General features: G+C 42.2%; 1 protein-coding gene across 2 annotated transcripts in view; it reads left to right on the top strand.

Annotated features, from left to right (window-relative positions):
* The window catches only part of KALRN (kalirin, RhoGEF kinase), a 797,511-nt gene that overhangs the window by 533,798 nt on the left and 247,355 nt on the right, over positions 1 to 16,358 (top strand). For both annotated transcript variants that reach the window (XM_006884214.1, XM_006884215.1), the window contains exon 33: positions 1,014 to 1,116. In XM_006884214.1, coding sequence (XP_006884276.1) covers positions 1,014 to 1,116 — 103 coding nt within the window. The remainder of the gene's footprint in view (positions 1 to 1,013; positions 1,117 to 16,358) is intronic.

The following is a 16,358-nucleotide window of genomic DNA, read 5'->3' as shown; positions in this document are numbered from 1 at the left end:
TATGTTTGCTGTAGACGTCATCCACACTCTGCCCTACTTCTCCCCAGTTTTTCCTGACATGCCCCATTCAGGCTCCATCAGTTCCCCTCTGCTCTGGCTATGGATAGGTTCAGTGCCAAATTGGAATATGATTCTACAGGTGGAGAATTGAATAGATATGGGACTGGGGCAGCTGTGTGATCTGGGGACCATGGAATGAGTCCAAATGCCAGAAAGGGGCTTGAGAGATGGTCTGCTCAGGAGCACAGCTGACTCAGAAACTGCTATGGGATCTGTGACTGTTGCCTTCTGTGTTGATAAGGAATGATTTTTTAAAAAATAAGCAAAAGATTAATGAGACCTATTGAGACATAGGCAGTACATTTTCCCTTCATAACCTGGAGTTGAGATTGCAACAATCTGGAACGTCCCAAAGATAATCTCTCCTAGAGAAACTATCTTGAGCAGAACAAATGGAAGTTGAATATTTCATTAGTTTTTTTTTTTTTTTTTTTTTTTAGTGTAAGTTTCATTTTATTAAATGTGACTGAAGCAGACACCGTGGTGATTAAAGAATTTAGCCAAGATGGCTTAGACTTCTGGCCCACCTTAGAGGGTAGCTAGAAACCAATTTTAGTCCCAGTTTGCAGAAAAATTATCTGATGGCCCAGAACTCTGAAAGTGCTGAAGACAGCCCAGTCCGCTAGGTTCTGAGTCGTATGTCCATCTCCCTGCTGCCTGTTGGGAATTCATTCCCGGAGAGCAGTTCGCCCCCGCTGCAGAAGGGCCAGAGGAGTTAGGAGGAAAGGATCATTTTGCTTTTAGTACCAACGTTGTGATTATGTGTTTGCTAAGTGCAAGAGGTGACATCATTGAAAATCCCATAGTGATGCACCCTTTAGCAGGATAATTTTAGGTAAATCCCTGCAGGAAAGCTCTCTGCCCTGCCAGCCCCACTGGCAATCCTATCGCTCTCAACCAACGGTGGTACCCCCCCGCCCCCACCCCTGTTTTTTTTTCTCTTCTTCCTGCAGGGATGGAGTAGAGGATGGTGACAGCCAGGGGGATGGGAGCAGCCAGCCAGATACTATCTCCATTGCCTCAAGGACCTCTCAGAACACAGTGGACAGTGACAAGGTAGGACAGTGTCCCCACCTTTCTTCCCCCAAGACACCTTGTTGACTTAAAAGCCCCTGGAGAGTTAGCCCCAGAGGAACTCCTCCCTCTGCGGATTCTAACTCAGAAGGCGGTTGTCTTTTTGTGCCAGCCAAAGGGGAACGAGCAGGTCTGGAGGAGTTATGTTGAAGCATGGAAATCTCATCTCAGGGGCTAAAGGATTGAAGTGAACCATTCCGGCAGGCAAACAGAAGTGGGGACGGGTGGGGAGTGGCAGAGTCTAGGTCTCTTCTCCTTGTGAGATTACCCACCTTGTCTTCTCAACCTTCTGGGAGGAAGGTCTCAGGAGGCAGAAGTTAAGATAGTTTAGTGACCATGATTGGCTCATTTTCATCCTTATTTGAATGAGGTTTGGTTCAAAGTTGGACCAAGACTAATGATGGGAGATGTGGCCACAGTGATGCCCGTTGCTGTAGCATCTTATCCAATAGTGGCTCTGCTGGCAATAATGCCTTCCTCTGGCCTTTGACCACTGAAATCTCAGTTCTTTCGGGGCAGGAACGGAGGGGCCAGGAAGTGATGTCTGAAGGAGATGGGGCAGTCCTGTGAGGACACCTGGTCACTTGCTCTCTTACCTCTTCGAGCAAGTTAGCAAGAGCTGAGAGCTCTGACAAGAGAGCGAACAGGAGACATAGGAAAGACTCCATGTATTTATTTGCTCAAGACAGATGAAGAATTTGGCCATAAATTTGCACCAGAGGGCGAGAAAGGATTCATTTCCCACTCTATTCTCATTTGCTTGGTGGGAGATGATCTTCTGTTGCATCGTTGTCATGTTGTTAATGAAATTATGGATTTTTTTCAAAAATTAGTTGACCCTAGCTTTCTCCAGTTCTAGTATTTCAGCCTGCTCCTTCAGCCTCAAGCAACAGACTGTGTGTCCTTACTCATTTGAGAATTCAAGGTTATGGGTGTTTTTTAAAAAATGATACGATGGATTAATTAGGATCTTCCTAATTTTTCCTTACTGGGGAAAATATGCTTCTCAGAACTTCTGAGAAAATGGCACTGTATCACCCTATTCATGTTCTAGTGTTCAAAGGCAACCAGGGAACTCTGTTAGGCATGCTGCCTTCAAATATTTAAGCCACTTTTGACTGACCGTCAGAGTGGATAGAATGTTGATTCCTTCCACTTGGAAAATCATTTAAATGAGACTATTTCTGTGTTTTTCTTTCTCCTCTAGTCCATTATCTAGGAACATAGTCTAAACTACTCAATGAATAAAGTGGTGTGTGGTTTTTGTTTTTTGTTTTTTTTTTATCTTAAACTAACAGTGGGTGGTAAGTAAAATGCAATGTTTCCCTTGTTCAGACATTGCCTATTAGTTTCAAGGTTCGGAGGATTCATCCCTTCCAGCTGCTACTCCATCTTCCCAGCAGCCCTGACTTAGACACAGATCCCTACGCTGGAGCCATTTGTCTTAGGAGGCCCCTGGCTCCAGCTAATCCTTGTCTTTCTTACAAGGTAAGTGAGGTTAGATTAGAAAATCTGTGACAGCAGGCATTTCATTATTACTGAGGAATCCTGGTGTTTATGCTTTACTCGACAAGTAAGGAAACCGAGGCCCGGAGAGGCTCATTGGCTTTCCCACGGAACTCTAGCAGTGGGTTTGCATGAATGAGAACCCGATCTCCTGATTCACTGTCATGTGTCCCCACTCTAAAAGTCAAAGTGTTGCAATTCCCATACTAAATTTTGCTCAGCTTACTCAGTTTACTATCCTTCACATTCTCAAAAACACTAGTTGCACATTCTTGAGAAAGAACCCACCATGTGCCGAGTTCTGTGCTGCACACTGTGGAGAGATGTGGACTCTTTGTTAAATGTGAATCCCTATCTGTATAATTATCTGTCGAATGTCTGTCTCCATAGCCAGGCTGTACATCCCTGGAAAGGGCTGGGTCATGTCTGTCTGTTGCAACTATTGTACCCTGGCATGCAGCACACACGGAGTCCCTGTCCTCAGGGATTGCCAGCAGAAAGGGGCAGCTGAAACCAGTGGGCCAAAACCAACCAAATGTAGTCACGTTGTATTTTTAGACACTCTTAAGAAACATAGATGCTTCCTTAGCTCCAAGTAGAAAGTTTTAGTAAGCTGGAGACGCTCACCTATTGGGAACTGAAGCCACAACTACCTTCTTTGGTCTCAGGAGACATAGGTAAAATGTAGGGAGCCCTAAATGGGTTATAATAATGAAATTCTACTTTGTGCCTATCTAAAAATGTTATTTCTGTGGAGGAATATGAATGTCTTTACTCACTTCATAGTGGTCTAAGCCCCTCACTATTTGGCCTAGGAATATATTTGTGCTACTCTGATAGGGCATCCCATTGTAGAGAGCCCTTTCCTATATGTGTGTGATGTTAAATGACCAAGTTTTACAGCTAGAACTTAAAACTAAAATTTCAAATTTATACATTTCATGTCAAGTAAGGCAGAGCTGTGAAATGGCAGCAAAGAAGCATCTTATTTAACATGATGGATGTTTGCAGAATAATTTCCAAGTTAATGGAACAAAAGCAGGCATATGCAGCATGATGGTCTCTGTGCATGTATTTGCCACTGAAGCTAAGTGTACTGGAAACATTCGGGAAGTGCTTATTGACTTGAACAGGGCAAACAGCGCCTAGGAGGGATGCTCTCCATCTAAAAATCACTGTGAATTTCTAGACATGTCCAGGCTGACTGGAGACAGGGGAATTTGGTAATGGAGTTGCAGGTGTTGTCTTTACAAAACTTGTAAGGAAAGGAACAATTTCTGAGCATCCCAGGGCTGACGTGTGAGTTGAACAGTGAATATCAGTGGCATGCTAGTGCAACCTGAGATTCAGGGTGGGCTGAAAATGATGGTGTGCTGGTGGGAGGTAAGAAAATAGAGTTCAGGGGGAGCCTGGAGGTTTCAGGATCTAACTCAGTAGTCTTTAAGCTCTGGATTATCAGATCAATGCAATGGGCCATGCTCCAAATTCTGTTTTACTGATGGGGAAATGTGGCTCTGTTGAGAGATGGTGACAACCCAACTTGAAGGGGAAGTCCAAAGATTCCTATGGTGTCACTGCTATTTTAATAAGTAACCATATTGTAAGGCCTAAAATCAGGGGCATGACAGCCTAACTGCGGGAATTTTATGGAAATATTGTTGTTGTTAGGTTCTGTCAAGTCTTCTTCAGCTCCTAGTGACCCTATGAACAATAGATTGAAACCTCATACTATCCTGTGCCATTCTTACCATCTCCACCATATTCAAACTCATTGTTACATTCACTTAGGACAGTAGAACTCCTTAAAGCCTCACTTGGTCATCAGAATCCAGTAACCCTAGCACCTGCAAACACTAGACAAAAAGTCTGCTGGGGACAGACACGGTTTTGGCGTCTTCTCACCCTTTGATTCATGTTGCTTGTTGAGGACTGTATAAACACTGTCCTCTGTGCTGGGAGAACAGCAGTGAAAGAAAAGAAAGTCCTCACATGGCTCACATTATTTCAAGCAGGAGAGATAGACAAGCAGAAAAAGACTGACTTCCCTAGTCTCCTGCTAATAACAATAGAGATGAAAGACTTTTTAGATTATCCAATTAGCTTCGATTTTTCTCTGAAAGAAAAATCGGTCCATACTGGAATAGAAAGAATTGGCATCAGATGTAAGAAAATACTTCCCCTATAAAGAGTCTAGAAACTCTGCTGGCCTATTGGGTAAGGAGTTGTGCTGCCAACCCAAAGGCATGTGGTTAGAATCCACCAGTTTCTCTGAGGGAGAAAGGTGAGCAGTCTCCTCCTCTGAGATTTAGTCTCTGAAAGCCTACTGTGAATCGGTTCTGACTTGACAGCACATGATAACATAAATTTTAGTGTTGATGCCCCTGTGTTAATACAGAGGAGGAAATAGACTGTTTAAATGGACTCATAAAAAGAAAACTCAACTCCCAGAGAATAAAAATGGTGATGCAGCTACTTGCGAGTGCAGGAGAGAAGAAGGCGGGTATCCTGAACCACTTGCCTGCAAGTCGAGCTGGAGACTGAGATTACCAAGCACTGGCAGTGCTCTAGTTACCTAGAGCTGCTGTAATAAAAATCCCATCCATGAGGATATTTCCCAGATGGAAATTTATTTTCTCAGAGTTTACAAAACTGGAAGTTCTAAGCTCCAGGGGAAGGCTCTCTCTGTGTGTGGGCTCTGGGAGAAGGTCTGTGCACCTTCTGTCCCTCAGTTTTCTTTCCCTCCATTTGTGCCAGCTTCTCTGCACCTCCTCTGCTTTCTTTATTTCTCAATAGTGATTGGTATAAGACAACCTTACCTACATTGATACAGTTTCATTAACATGAAAAGAAAGATTCTACTTCCAGATAGAATTATATCTGCTTTTAGGGGTTTAGCATTTGTAGCCTGTTTTGTGGGAGCCTGGTGGCCTGGAGGCAAGAAGCTGCACAGCAATCCCAAAGGCATGCTGTTCAAATCCACCAGCTACCATATGATTAACTGCTTCTAAAAACCTCAAGGAGGGGTAGCTATGGATTGGTTCCTACTCGATGGTACAATACAACAACAACAACAATCACCTATTTGGGGCAGATGGATTGCAGTAAACCTTGGAAGTGCTGTCAGAATGCCCCAGGCCTATATTGTGGTTAGGTGCCATGGGATCCAGTACAACTTATAACAACCCTCTGGACAAAGGATCTGAACCCTGTCCTCCCCTGTGCCATCCTCAATAGGCTCGTGTAAAAATTTCCTTTATTCTAGTGAGTGGCAGCATGAGGAGCTCTGGTGGCATGGTGGTTAAAGCACTCTACTGCTGACTACAAAAGTGCAGTTCAGGACCACCAGCCTATCTGCAGAAGAAAGATGAGTCAGACCCTCCTGTAAAAAAGTATAGCCTTGGAGACCCCCTGGGCACTCTACTCTGTACTGTAGAATCACAGAGTCAGAATGGGCTCAATGACATTAGGTGTGGTTTGGATATTGGCAACATCATATAAGTGCCAATCACCTTATAAACAGAAAGAGGAAAACCCTCTGGGGAAGGATGAGGTAGCTTATTGAAGGGAATGTGCGAAGAGAGCAGGGCCTAGAGGGGAAAGAAGTGGGGCATGTGTGTGTGTGTAGTCACTGAGAGTGTGTAGTTCATTCTGACACTGCTCAGAGCTTTGGAGTAAGATCGCTCAGTTTGTCCCACCTTGAAGCAGGAGGGCCTGCCTCTTGTGAGGTGTCAGCAGCCAGCACACTCAGGAGTTAGGGCTCAAGTGTCCTGGTGGGGAAAGGGACCAGATCAGGAGGCCAAGAAAAGTGTCTACTGCAAGAAGGCAGGGCAATGAAGTAGAAGGGGGAGAGGTTTGAAGGTCAAGTAGGAACTCAACCCCCATTGTCTCCTAGCTGCATGCCTTAAGGCAGGTCATTTATAATCATTTTTGTGTCCAAGTCTCTTCTGTACAATGCAGTGCTTCCTGGGACTTTCCCGGACTAGCTGAGATGATCTGAATGAGAACCAGGAGCACAGGAGGCCTACAGGAGACCAGCTACAGGGTGGCCGCAATGCAGTTCTGTAGAAGAATGTAGACAGAGTGCTCCCTAGAGTTTTAAGGGTACACAAATGACAGAAGCACCCCTCTGCAAACGTGGAGATTCAGCAATGTCTAGACAAATGAAAACCATATCAATTCAGTAGGTATTTTTCACCTGACACATTCATTCTTCAGAACCATCAAGGTGATCCACCAAGGCGGCTTATCTGGAATTTTACTGCAACAGTGCGCTGTGTTTAGCACATTGATGGCAATGATCTGTCCCCTGGAGATCCAGGCCATTAAATACTGTGCGAGAAGTAGGGGGGAAATTGATGGGTCTCTAGGAAAGATTCCTCAGCAGTCTTTTGTCTCCATGGGACCTGAGGGTCCATAAAATATTTCTTCATGGAGAAAGATTTTTGTGTATTGTATATCTAGTAACAAAACACCATACAACCTTTAAATAAATAAATACCTTGAAAAGAGTATATATTTGTATTTCCCATTACTGGGATATGGAGCTGGTACATCGGAAATTGAAACCTGGGTGCAATGTAATATTGAGATTCAGTCCCACCCTACCCTGGACCATGGGTCAGAATCACGGTGTGAATCCTACAAAAAAGACCTTCGGACTTTTCTCAAGGACTTGGCAGTGACTCCAAACTAGATAAAAAAACCACACTCCAAGGTTAGAGTGCAATGATTTCTTAATAACATAAACCTAAGGCTAGGCTGGAAAAGAATGTTTCTCCTAATAGAGTTCTCTTCTTGTTCTTATCTGTGGTAGGCTGGTGGCTTGAGAAGGGGGAGAGGGTGGCATTGGGCAACCACAAAAAAAAGCAATATGCCATGGTCCTTGGGACACTTTCTAGCCATGATTATGGTCAAGACACCCAGCCTCTGGCTGCTGTGTCGCCTCTCCAGAAGCACACCACTGTTCTATCGTTAAGTACCATTGCGTCACAGTATAAATTACTACCTTTTCAGAAAGTACTGATGGAGTGTGAGAGGTTGAAGGCACAGGTTTGTCTTCATAGGAAAAAATCCTAAAAATATATGTTTCACCTCTAGGTACTGGGACAGGTTGAGAGTGACCACCAAAAGGGAAATGCACTTTTTGCTGGAAAAGATTTATGGGTAAAATAGAACCACACTGTTTCACTTAATATTTTACTTCTGGGGCTTCGTCTGACATACTTTGGACATATTGTAGGGAAAGACAGGTCCTTGGAGAGGGACATCATGCTTGATAGGGTGGAGAGACAGCGCAGAAGGGGAAGACCCTCTATGAGGTGGATTCAGTGACTGGGGTAATTGGGATGGATGTGTAAGAGGCAATGCGATTGGCACAGGATAGAGCAGGGTTTAGGGCTTTTGTACATAGGGTCGCTATGAGTTGCAAGCGACTCGACGTCACATAACAACAACTTTGTAGCTTAACGACTTCCTTTGAGAAAGTCTTCTTGAAAATTGGCAGTCATCTGAACAGCAAATATGAGTTCATAAAATACAGTAGCCAATGAGTAACTTGCTGAACACAGATACATTTGTAAGAAACCGCAGAAATACTCGACTCGGGAAGTACTCAGAGTGCTCAGAGCCTTTAAGCTTCCATACAGTTTTCTTGCTTATTTGAGAGGCATCACTGACAACCTTTTAAACAGAAATAGGGAAAAACTAGCCCTTGGGGAAGCATATCATGCTGGGGAAAGTAGATGACAGTCTGACACAGTGACTGTGGCAATGGGCTCGGTGTCAGAGATTGTGAGGGAGATGCCAGATAGCGCAAGCTTCAAATCTGTTGTTCACAGAATCGCAGTCAACTCAATAGCACCACCACCCAAGTTGTGTGCCTAGGAGGTCAGATCTGTGAATGGCAACTGCAGAAGTAGCCAGCAGCCAGATTTGATTCACAGTTAATTTGGAATCACAAACTCCTGGAAAAGTAAGGGAACTTACAGCTCTTACCCTTCATCTGATTTCAAGGGAACAAAGGGCTTAAATAGCCAATCCCAAACCAGTTTCCAGGTGGTTAAATTGAATTTGAAAACTTTGCTTTTGTTGTACCAGTGCTCTCTTAACTTGTTGGTTGTTACAGCGAAAAAAAGGAAACACCACACAACATGGATGGATGAATCTAGAACAAAGTCTGCTGAGTGATATAAGGCGGACACAAATGGACGATTATCGTCTAAGACCATGTTAGAAAAAGCTCAGTGGTTCACATAAGACAGACACAATCTTGGAGGGTTAACAAGGAGGACAAGGGAGAAAGAGGGGAATGAAAATTAATAATAGATAAGTGTTGGGTGAAAGAAGGCATTATGCAGTCAAGAGGTAAATAGATATAATCCATTAGTTACAATAATTAATGGTAACTAATTTTATAAGACAATATGTAGCTGATTAATTGCTTGGACAAATATGCTTTATAAATTTTCATTCAAATAAAAAAATAGCTAGTAAAAAATGAAGAAAGAAGGGAGCTCTGGTGGCCTAGTGGCAAGAAGCTATGCTGCAATCCCAAGGGAGGGTGGTTCGAATCCACCAGATGCTCTGCTGGAGAAGGAGGGGCCGATCTCCTTCTGTACCAGTCAGATCTGATTTGACAGTTCATGAAAAGAGAAAAATAAAAACAAAAAGCACCATTAGCTGTCCCCCTCCTTTGACTCCATCTGTGCCTTCCCTGACTTTTGCCCCAGCAAGTCCATGGTGATCCTAATTAAATTACAAAGTGGTTCTGTAGCCAAGTCCATTAACTCTGGGGCTTTCAATGGTAAAAGAGAAATACCAACTTTCCTTGTATTAAAACCTATCACAGACCTCTGCCTTCCAAGTACTAGTGACTCATAGTGGCCTAGGTGGGGGATGTGGTTCTCCCTAGATCAGGTCTTCAAGCCTGTGGAGGCAGATTCCCAGTGGGACTCTAAGAGCTTGGCAAGTGAGCCCTGGGAGGTGACAAGGCTGTCTCATCTCCCAGCTGCCCAAGGTGAGGATATTTCCAGAATCAGCTCAGCTCTGTCACAGTCCAACACCATGTAAATTCTCGGTAATTAAAAAAAATTCTGATAGAAAAGCTAATGCAAATCCAAGAGCAAGCCAAGATGTTAAAGCGGATTAGCCAGCAATAGTCCAAGGCTAGCCGTACCCAGGCGAGCACATGGCTAGCTGCTGGGGAGAAGGGGGACGAGGCAGAGAACAGCACGAGGCTTGGAGGGGAGGGGAGAGCAGAACTTGGGCCACAGCAGAGAATGGCAGCTTCCAGGGCAAGGATTTTCCTGAATGATCAGCACTCTTGGCATATCACATACCCTTTTCTCTTTCTGCATCAGAGCAAAAGTACTGAAGTCATCTTGTCAAAATTAGCGGTCAGGGGAGATGGCTTGTGGGAAATACTGGTCTCATGAGGTTGCACTCCCGAGAGATGCCATTAGTTAAAACTTCTCTGTAGGTAGGCAAGCTCTCTTGGTGGGCATACAGATGAACTCTTTCAGAAACTTGGAGCAGGGATTTTTCTAGAAATGTAACAAAAGCAATGAGAAGACTAAGTAATCGGGAGCAGGTTGAGAGCATCTGGGAATTTATGGCTGTGCCTACGTAGAGTTGTGTTTGCCTGTGTGTGCTGAGCTATATATCAAATGGCATATGCCGTGTGTGGTCATGACACTGGTAGTCACTGATGTTAGTTGCAGGTCAGATGAATCTGATTCGTGCCCACCCCATGTGTGTTGAGTTTTCAAGGCTGTGACCTTTGTGACCTTTCGGATGAACAGGCCTGTCTTTAGCGGCATCTCTTGGCGTGTTTTAACTTTAGCTAGTATTGAGCTGTGGAGCTGGAGAAGAGTATTGAATGTATCATGGACTGCCAAGAAAACAAACAGATTCATCGTAGAGAGGGTTAAACCAGGCTGCTCCTTGGAGGCAAGGATTCTGGGGCTTCGCCTGACATACTTTGGACATGTTGTAAGGAGAGACAGGTCTTTAGAGAGGGACATCATGCTGGGTAGAGTGGAGGGACAGCGCAGGAGGGGAAGACCCTCTATGAGGTGGATTGATTCAGTGACTGGGGTAATCGGGATGGGTGTGTCAGAGGCAATGAGATCGGCACAAGATAGAGCGCGGTTTAGGGCTGTTGTACATAGGGTCACTATGAGTCGCAAACGACTCGACGGCACATAACAACAGTATTCAAGAGCTTATCTGTTTGAACTGCTCATAGATTCCTGGTCCTCACGTACATAGAATTCACTGGAATAGTCCATTGGACCGATGAGTGGGTGCATATCAATTTGTTTCTTGATCTTAAATTGAAAATTCTTTCAGAATATTATCTGACAATTTTGTATCACTTCCTCATTGCTAATGGCTACACCCAACCTGTCTCCCAATACTAATGTGATAGGTAAACAACGAGGATGAATTTAAAGATGTGTAGCACTTAGAGGAGGAGCCATGGTGGTTCAATGGTTAAAGCACTCAGCTGCTCACCAAAACGACAGCCATTTAGACGCACTGGCTACTGTGCTGACACAGTACTTTGGCTACTTTGGTGACAAAGATGTGACAGTCTGCTTCCAAAATTATTTATAGCCTTGGATCCTTATGGGCCTTGACCCTATGGCCTTAACCTTTTAATAATCTTTTCGATCACTTGCTGTGCATCTGAGAGCTGGACAGTAAATAGGGATGACAGAAGAAGAATTGATGCCTTTGAACTGTGGTGTTGGAGAAGAGCACTGAGCATCCCATGGACAACCAAGTGAACAAAGAAATATGTCTTGGTGCAGCCAGAGTGTTCTTGGAGGCAAAGAAAATGAGGCTTTGCCTCACATACTTTGAGCATGTTGCTAGGAGGGGCTGTTCCTTTGAGAGGAACATAATGCTTGGAAAGGTAAAGGGTCGGCAAAGGAGAGGAAGACCTTTGACCAGGTGGCTTAACACAGTGACTACCACAGTGGAATCCAATGTGTCAGGAAGTGTGAGGATGACACAGGACAAGACAGGGTTCAGATCTGTTTTCATTGGGCCGTTATGGGTCCTACTCAACAGCACCTAACAACAACAACCCTTAGGGGGCAGTACTGTCCTGTAAGATAATATGATCTCAATTGCTAGAAAGCAACCTTGCATATCATACATGGTGGTATACAGCAATGGACACCAGTGAGGCATCCCTTGGTGTAGGCTGTTTTGGGCACAGAGCCTTCCCAGGGTCAACTAAGGAAGAGACACCATTTGGAAGGAGCAGTTTGCCTCTGTTCTGATAGTTCTTGTCTAGAAAATCTTCTGCAAGAACTGTGTATATACAGAATTCATTAAAGATGTTCACATACTAATTCCAACCCCTAACCACTACTTGTTGTTTGTTGTTGTTGTTATGTGCTGTCGAGTCATTTGCAACTCATAGCGATCCTATGTACAACAGCCCTAAACCATGCTCTATCCCGTGCCACTACTTACCAGTTGTTAAATACTGTTTCTGTCAAGTGCCACACAGATCTAACTCTGTGCTGAACCAGTCATTTGCTTCCATCTAAAACCAATCCCCCTGTTGTCAAGTTGGCTCCAACTTAAACAATAGTCCAAGTTTCCAAGACTTTACATCTTTATAAGAGAAGATTGTCTGTCTGGTGGATTGAAACTGCCAGCCTTTCACACTGTACCAGCACGTCTCCTGTTTTGTTAGTCACTTTTTAGTCTTTCCCTATGTAGAAGCTAAAAGTTGAGTTGCCATCTCTCCCTTTTAAAAAATATGCTAATTGATTCTTTTTTAAATTGCTTATTGCTAGGAGATAGGCATTGATTGGAAATTCAGGAGAGAAGTCTCTCAGATTGATGCTGGCTGTGGAATACTAACTCCACAGGGAATGCCATTAGATGCTCTCTGCCCTGGGCCAACTGCAAGGGCTTCTGGACTTCTCTGGACTTTCTGATGTAACAGATAAACTTAAAAAGCCCAGGCTCTGTCTTTTATATGAGGAGCCCTGTGGTCCAGTGGTTAAACACTTAGCTGATAACCAAATGTATGGTGGTTCAACAATCTCCACAGGAGAAAGACCTGGCAATCTGTGCTCATAAATATTACAGCCTAGAAAACCCAGGAAGAGACTCAACTGTCATACAAGAGAGCTGTAGTGCCTTAATTGTAAGGAATCGTGCTGCCAGTGCCAAGGTATGCAGTTTGAATCTACCAGCTGTTCTGCAGGAGAAAACATTATCAACTCCCATGTGATTTACTGCCACTTAAAACCTGCTGGAGGGTCAGCTGTGTGTTGGTTCTGACTTGAAGGCACACAACACCAACAATAACTCAAAAGGGGGAAGTATAGATTGAAATCTACTGGACAACAGCTATAACAACAAGCTATAATAACAAGCTATATCTGTGTCCTTTCTAACTAGCCCCAGTGTTTTAATTTGTTATTGTTTACTGATACACAAAGGACTTAGAATAGTAAGTGCTAATGTTTCCATCACCTTTTTTTTTCTTTGCCTCTAGATGTATGCTATGTTTTTATCTTGTTCGTTAAGCATTCCTTGAGTTTTTATTATTCTGGCAATAGAGGATATATAGTGAAAACACAAACTACCTTGGTTGCACGCTCACTCATCTCACTGTTGTGCTGAAGTTAGCCTAAACATGCACAGATCAGAGACCTTTAGAAGGCAAACTTTTTCCTCCGCCTTAATGTGTATTTCTATGGCTAACACCATTGCAAACTTTGTTTAAAAGAACTTAACAGCTTTCTTAAAAAGTATTTGAAGATTATCATAGTTATAATTTCAAATTTCCAATTTTTTAATTCCCTAGCTCATAATCATTTAAAAGTGGGATCTTTTAAAATAGTATTTTCTGTGATGTTTTGCCTTTCAGAAGATACCTAAATTTAAGTCTATTATACTCATTGTAGGTTGGAATTCTAGACACAAAAATAAGAAAAGATCCATTCTCCCCCCACCCTGACATCTTTTTACTCTTCTTCACAAAAAGTTTGGGATATTAGTAGAAACGTATTCTAAAAGAGGCATGTATGAGAGGCTGAGAAGAGAGGAGTTGTTTGTACAGGAAGGTGGTTTAATTTGTGGAATCTAAAATCTGTAATATAGATGCTAGCCCATCTTGCCTCCCTACCTCATCGCACCCTACATCCAAAAATAGTAAATAAAAACAACATCTCTTATGACTCATTTCTATTATGACATAGATGATCCAAGGGAGCCCCTGCTTTTTGTTACATTCATTCAAAAATTTCTTGAAAAGTTCCCAAAGGGAAAGATGTTTAGGATGTGCCCTTTAATGTTTAAAATGACCATGCTGCCCAAAGGAAACAGGAAATCCAAACCACTCAACTGAAGAGGTTATTTGGAAAACAGGGTACAAGGAACACTGCTAACACATGACCAAGGAACACAAACCAAATAAAAAACTATCCATGGAGAAGAATGATAGTTAGAGGTAGAATAGAAAATCATGCAAACATATTGGCACAATGGATTAATTCTTTTTTATTAAAGAAGCAATTTTAATTTTTGGAAATCAGATTTTATAATAACAGTCTGTGAGCTTCAGCATAGTCTTCTGAATTCAAAACTCAGGTACCTTGAATTTGATACCAAATAGGGTGGCTATCTGTTATGTTAGATGTGTTTATGAAATGAGACATTTCTACTTTGCTTTAATTATGCCAGTGTCTGTGATAGACTTCAGAGATGTTATAAAGAGGTAATGTGTCAAATGAAATACAACCTCACCACCCAGCCTTTTATTACAGAATTATGCCCTCTTTGGACAATATACTTAGCCTAGGAGTCAGGGAAGGCTTTTACATCAGAAAAAGAATTTTAGCTTAAGTTCATTTTCTCTTTTTATTTCTCTTCTTTGTATCAAATTTTATCCCAAAATAATTATCCTAATCAAGTATATAGAAGAACCAAGTTAGTGATACATATGTGTAGAAGTATTTTTTTAAAGTAGAGCTAGATGTAATTTTTTTTATTATAAAAGCCAGGTATATTGCTTTTAACAATAGCCGGTAACAGCATATTTGTTTTTTTAATAAGATCATTTTATTATAACAGAAATTTTTTTAAAGTTAGATGTTACTTCTGTACATAGAAACTATTCAAAATTTCCCTTAAACCTTTTACTAAAGCCTTCTTATACTCTCTTTGATCATCTAATTAAACTTGTTTTTTCTTGCTTACAAAATTGTTTCTTGAACTTATATTTTTTATCATGATTTTACCAAAAGTTTACAGAAAGGTTAAGTTTTCACTCATTTATTGCTACACATTTTCCTCCTTACCCTTCCCTGCTTCCTCCCCTAGTCCACTTTGCAATGCACCTCGTGTTCCAGGTTGTTGTCATACTACGAAATGAGCAGATGCAATGTGGGGGAGGCAGAAACCAAGTATGACTTCTGCCCACTTCATAAAGGGCAATTTTTCCCATCAATAATATCTGTAGCAGCTAGGTCAGACATCAACAGCACACACGCGCGCGCGCGCACACACACACACACACACACACACACACGCTTCTTTCTGTACCTATTTCCACCAATACTGGGTTTGATATTCATTGTTGTCTCACAGACTTTACTCATAATATGGTACCAAGAATAAGGCTTATTAGGGAAGTTAGGTAGAGAGTGGGGGAGGCGAAGAGTATCTCCCAATGCAAGTACAGTTTTTAGCCCAGAAGTTTCAAGGCACAATTCCTCAATTATTAAAAGTCCCAGTCCAGTTTAATAGTACTAATCCAAACCATCCAGCAAGGTTTGCCTCAGAGCAGCCGTAAGTCAGCTTCTTCTTCAATCTGGCAAGAACAGCAAAACCTTTAACTATGGACTTTATCTCAGGGCTCCTCTGGTTACACCTTGCCACAGTTTCTCCATAGCAATGCCACAGTCTCTCCACTACCATCACCAGGGTCTCACCACCAGAGTCTCACTATAATCTCCCTCAAGTCTTGCTGCTCAATGTGGGAAGCACTCTCTCTTGTCCTAATCTCACAGTTTTTGATGATTTGCAAGACCATAGCAGGCTAACATAAAGGCTAGAAAAGCCAACTTTTAAGCTAACACTGCACATACATTTAATGCCTAAGCATATATTCCTTTCAGATAGACACTCCCTTCATTGATTCCAATGGAGTGTTCATTATCTATCCACTCTTTTCCTATTCTCCCCCAACCCCTATGTCAGTCCTATTTTGTAATATTCATATTATGCAGTATTTGTCCTTTTGTTACTGAGATACTTTATTCAGCATAATGTCTTCCAGGGTCACCTATGTTGTGTAATGTTTTATGTGTTTGTTTTCAGTGCTACATAATATTCCATTGTGTGGATGTACCATAGTTTTCCCAATTTTTAAAGTAAAATATACATGTTATAAAACTTAGTCTTCTAGGAATAGTCTTTAAAAATGTATAAACTTATTACATGATAGAAAAAGGTAGAATTTTTCTAAAAGCAACATTCAGAAGGCAGAATTAGACGGGAAAGGAGGATGAATAGAAGGAAGTGAGGAATCCAGGGTAGAACTGGGGAAGAATGCTATTTCAATCCATGTCAGAAAACCAACTGTGTGAAATAATTTAATGGGAAACTAATTTTCTCTAAAATTTTTACCCAAATCACAATAAAATGCTTATATCTGTATATAAAATGTATATATTTATATACAT

Source organism: Elephantulus edwardii, unplaced genomic scaffold (genome assembly GCF_000299155.1).
Source record: "Elephantulus edwardii isolate Elephantulus edwardi_28Jun2011 unplaced genomic scaffold, EleEdw1.0 scaffold00032, whole genome shotgun sequence".
NCBI lineage: Eukaryota > Metazoa > Chordata > Mammalia > Macroscelidea > Macroscelididae > Elephantulus > Elephantulus edwardii.
Note: the sequence above shows the minus strand (reverse complement) of the source record. Positions and strands in the feature narration are given on the sequence as shown.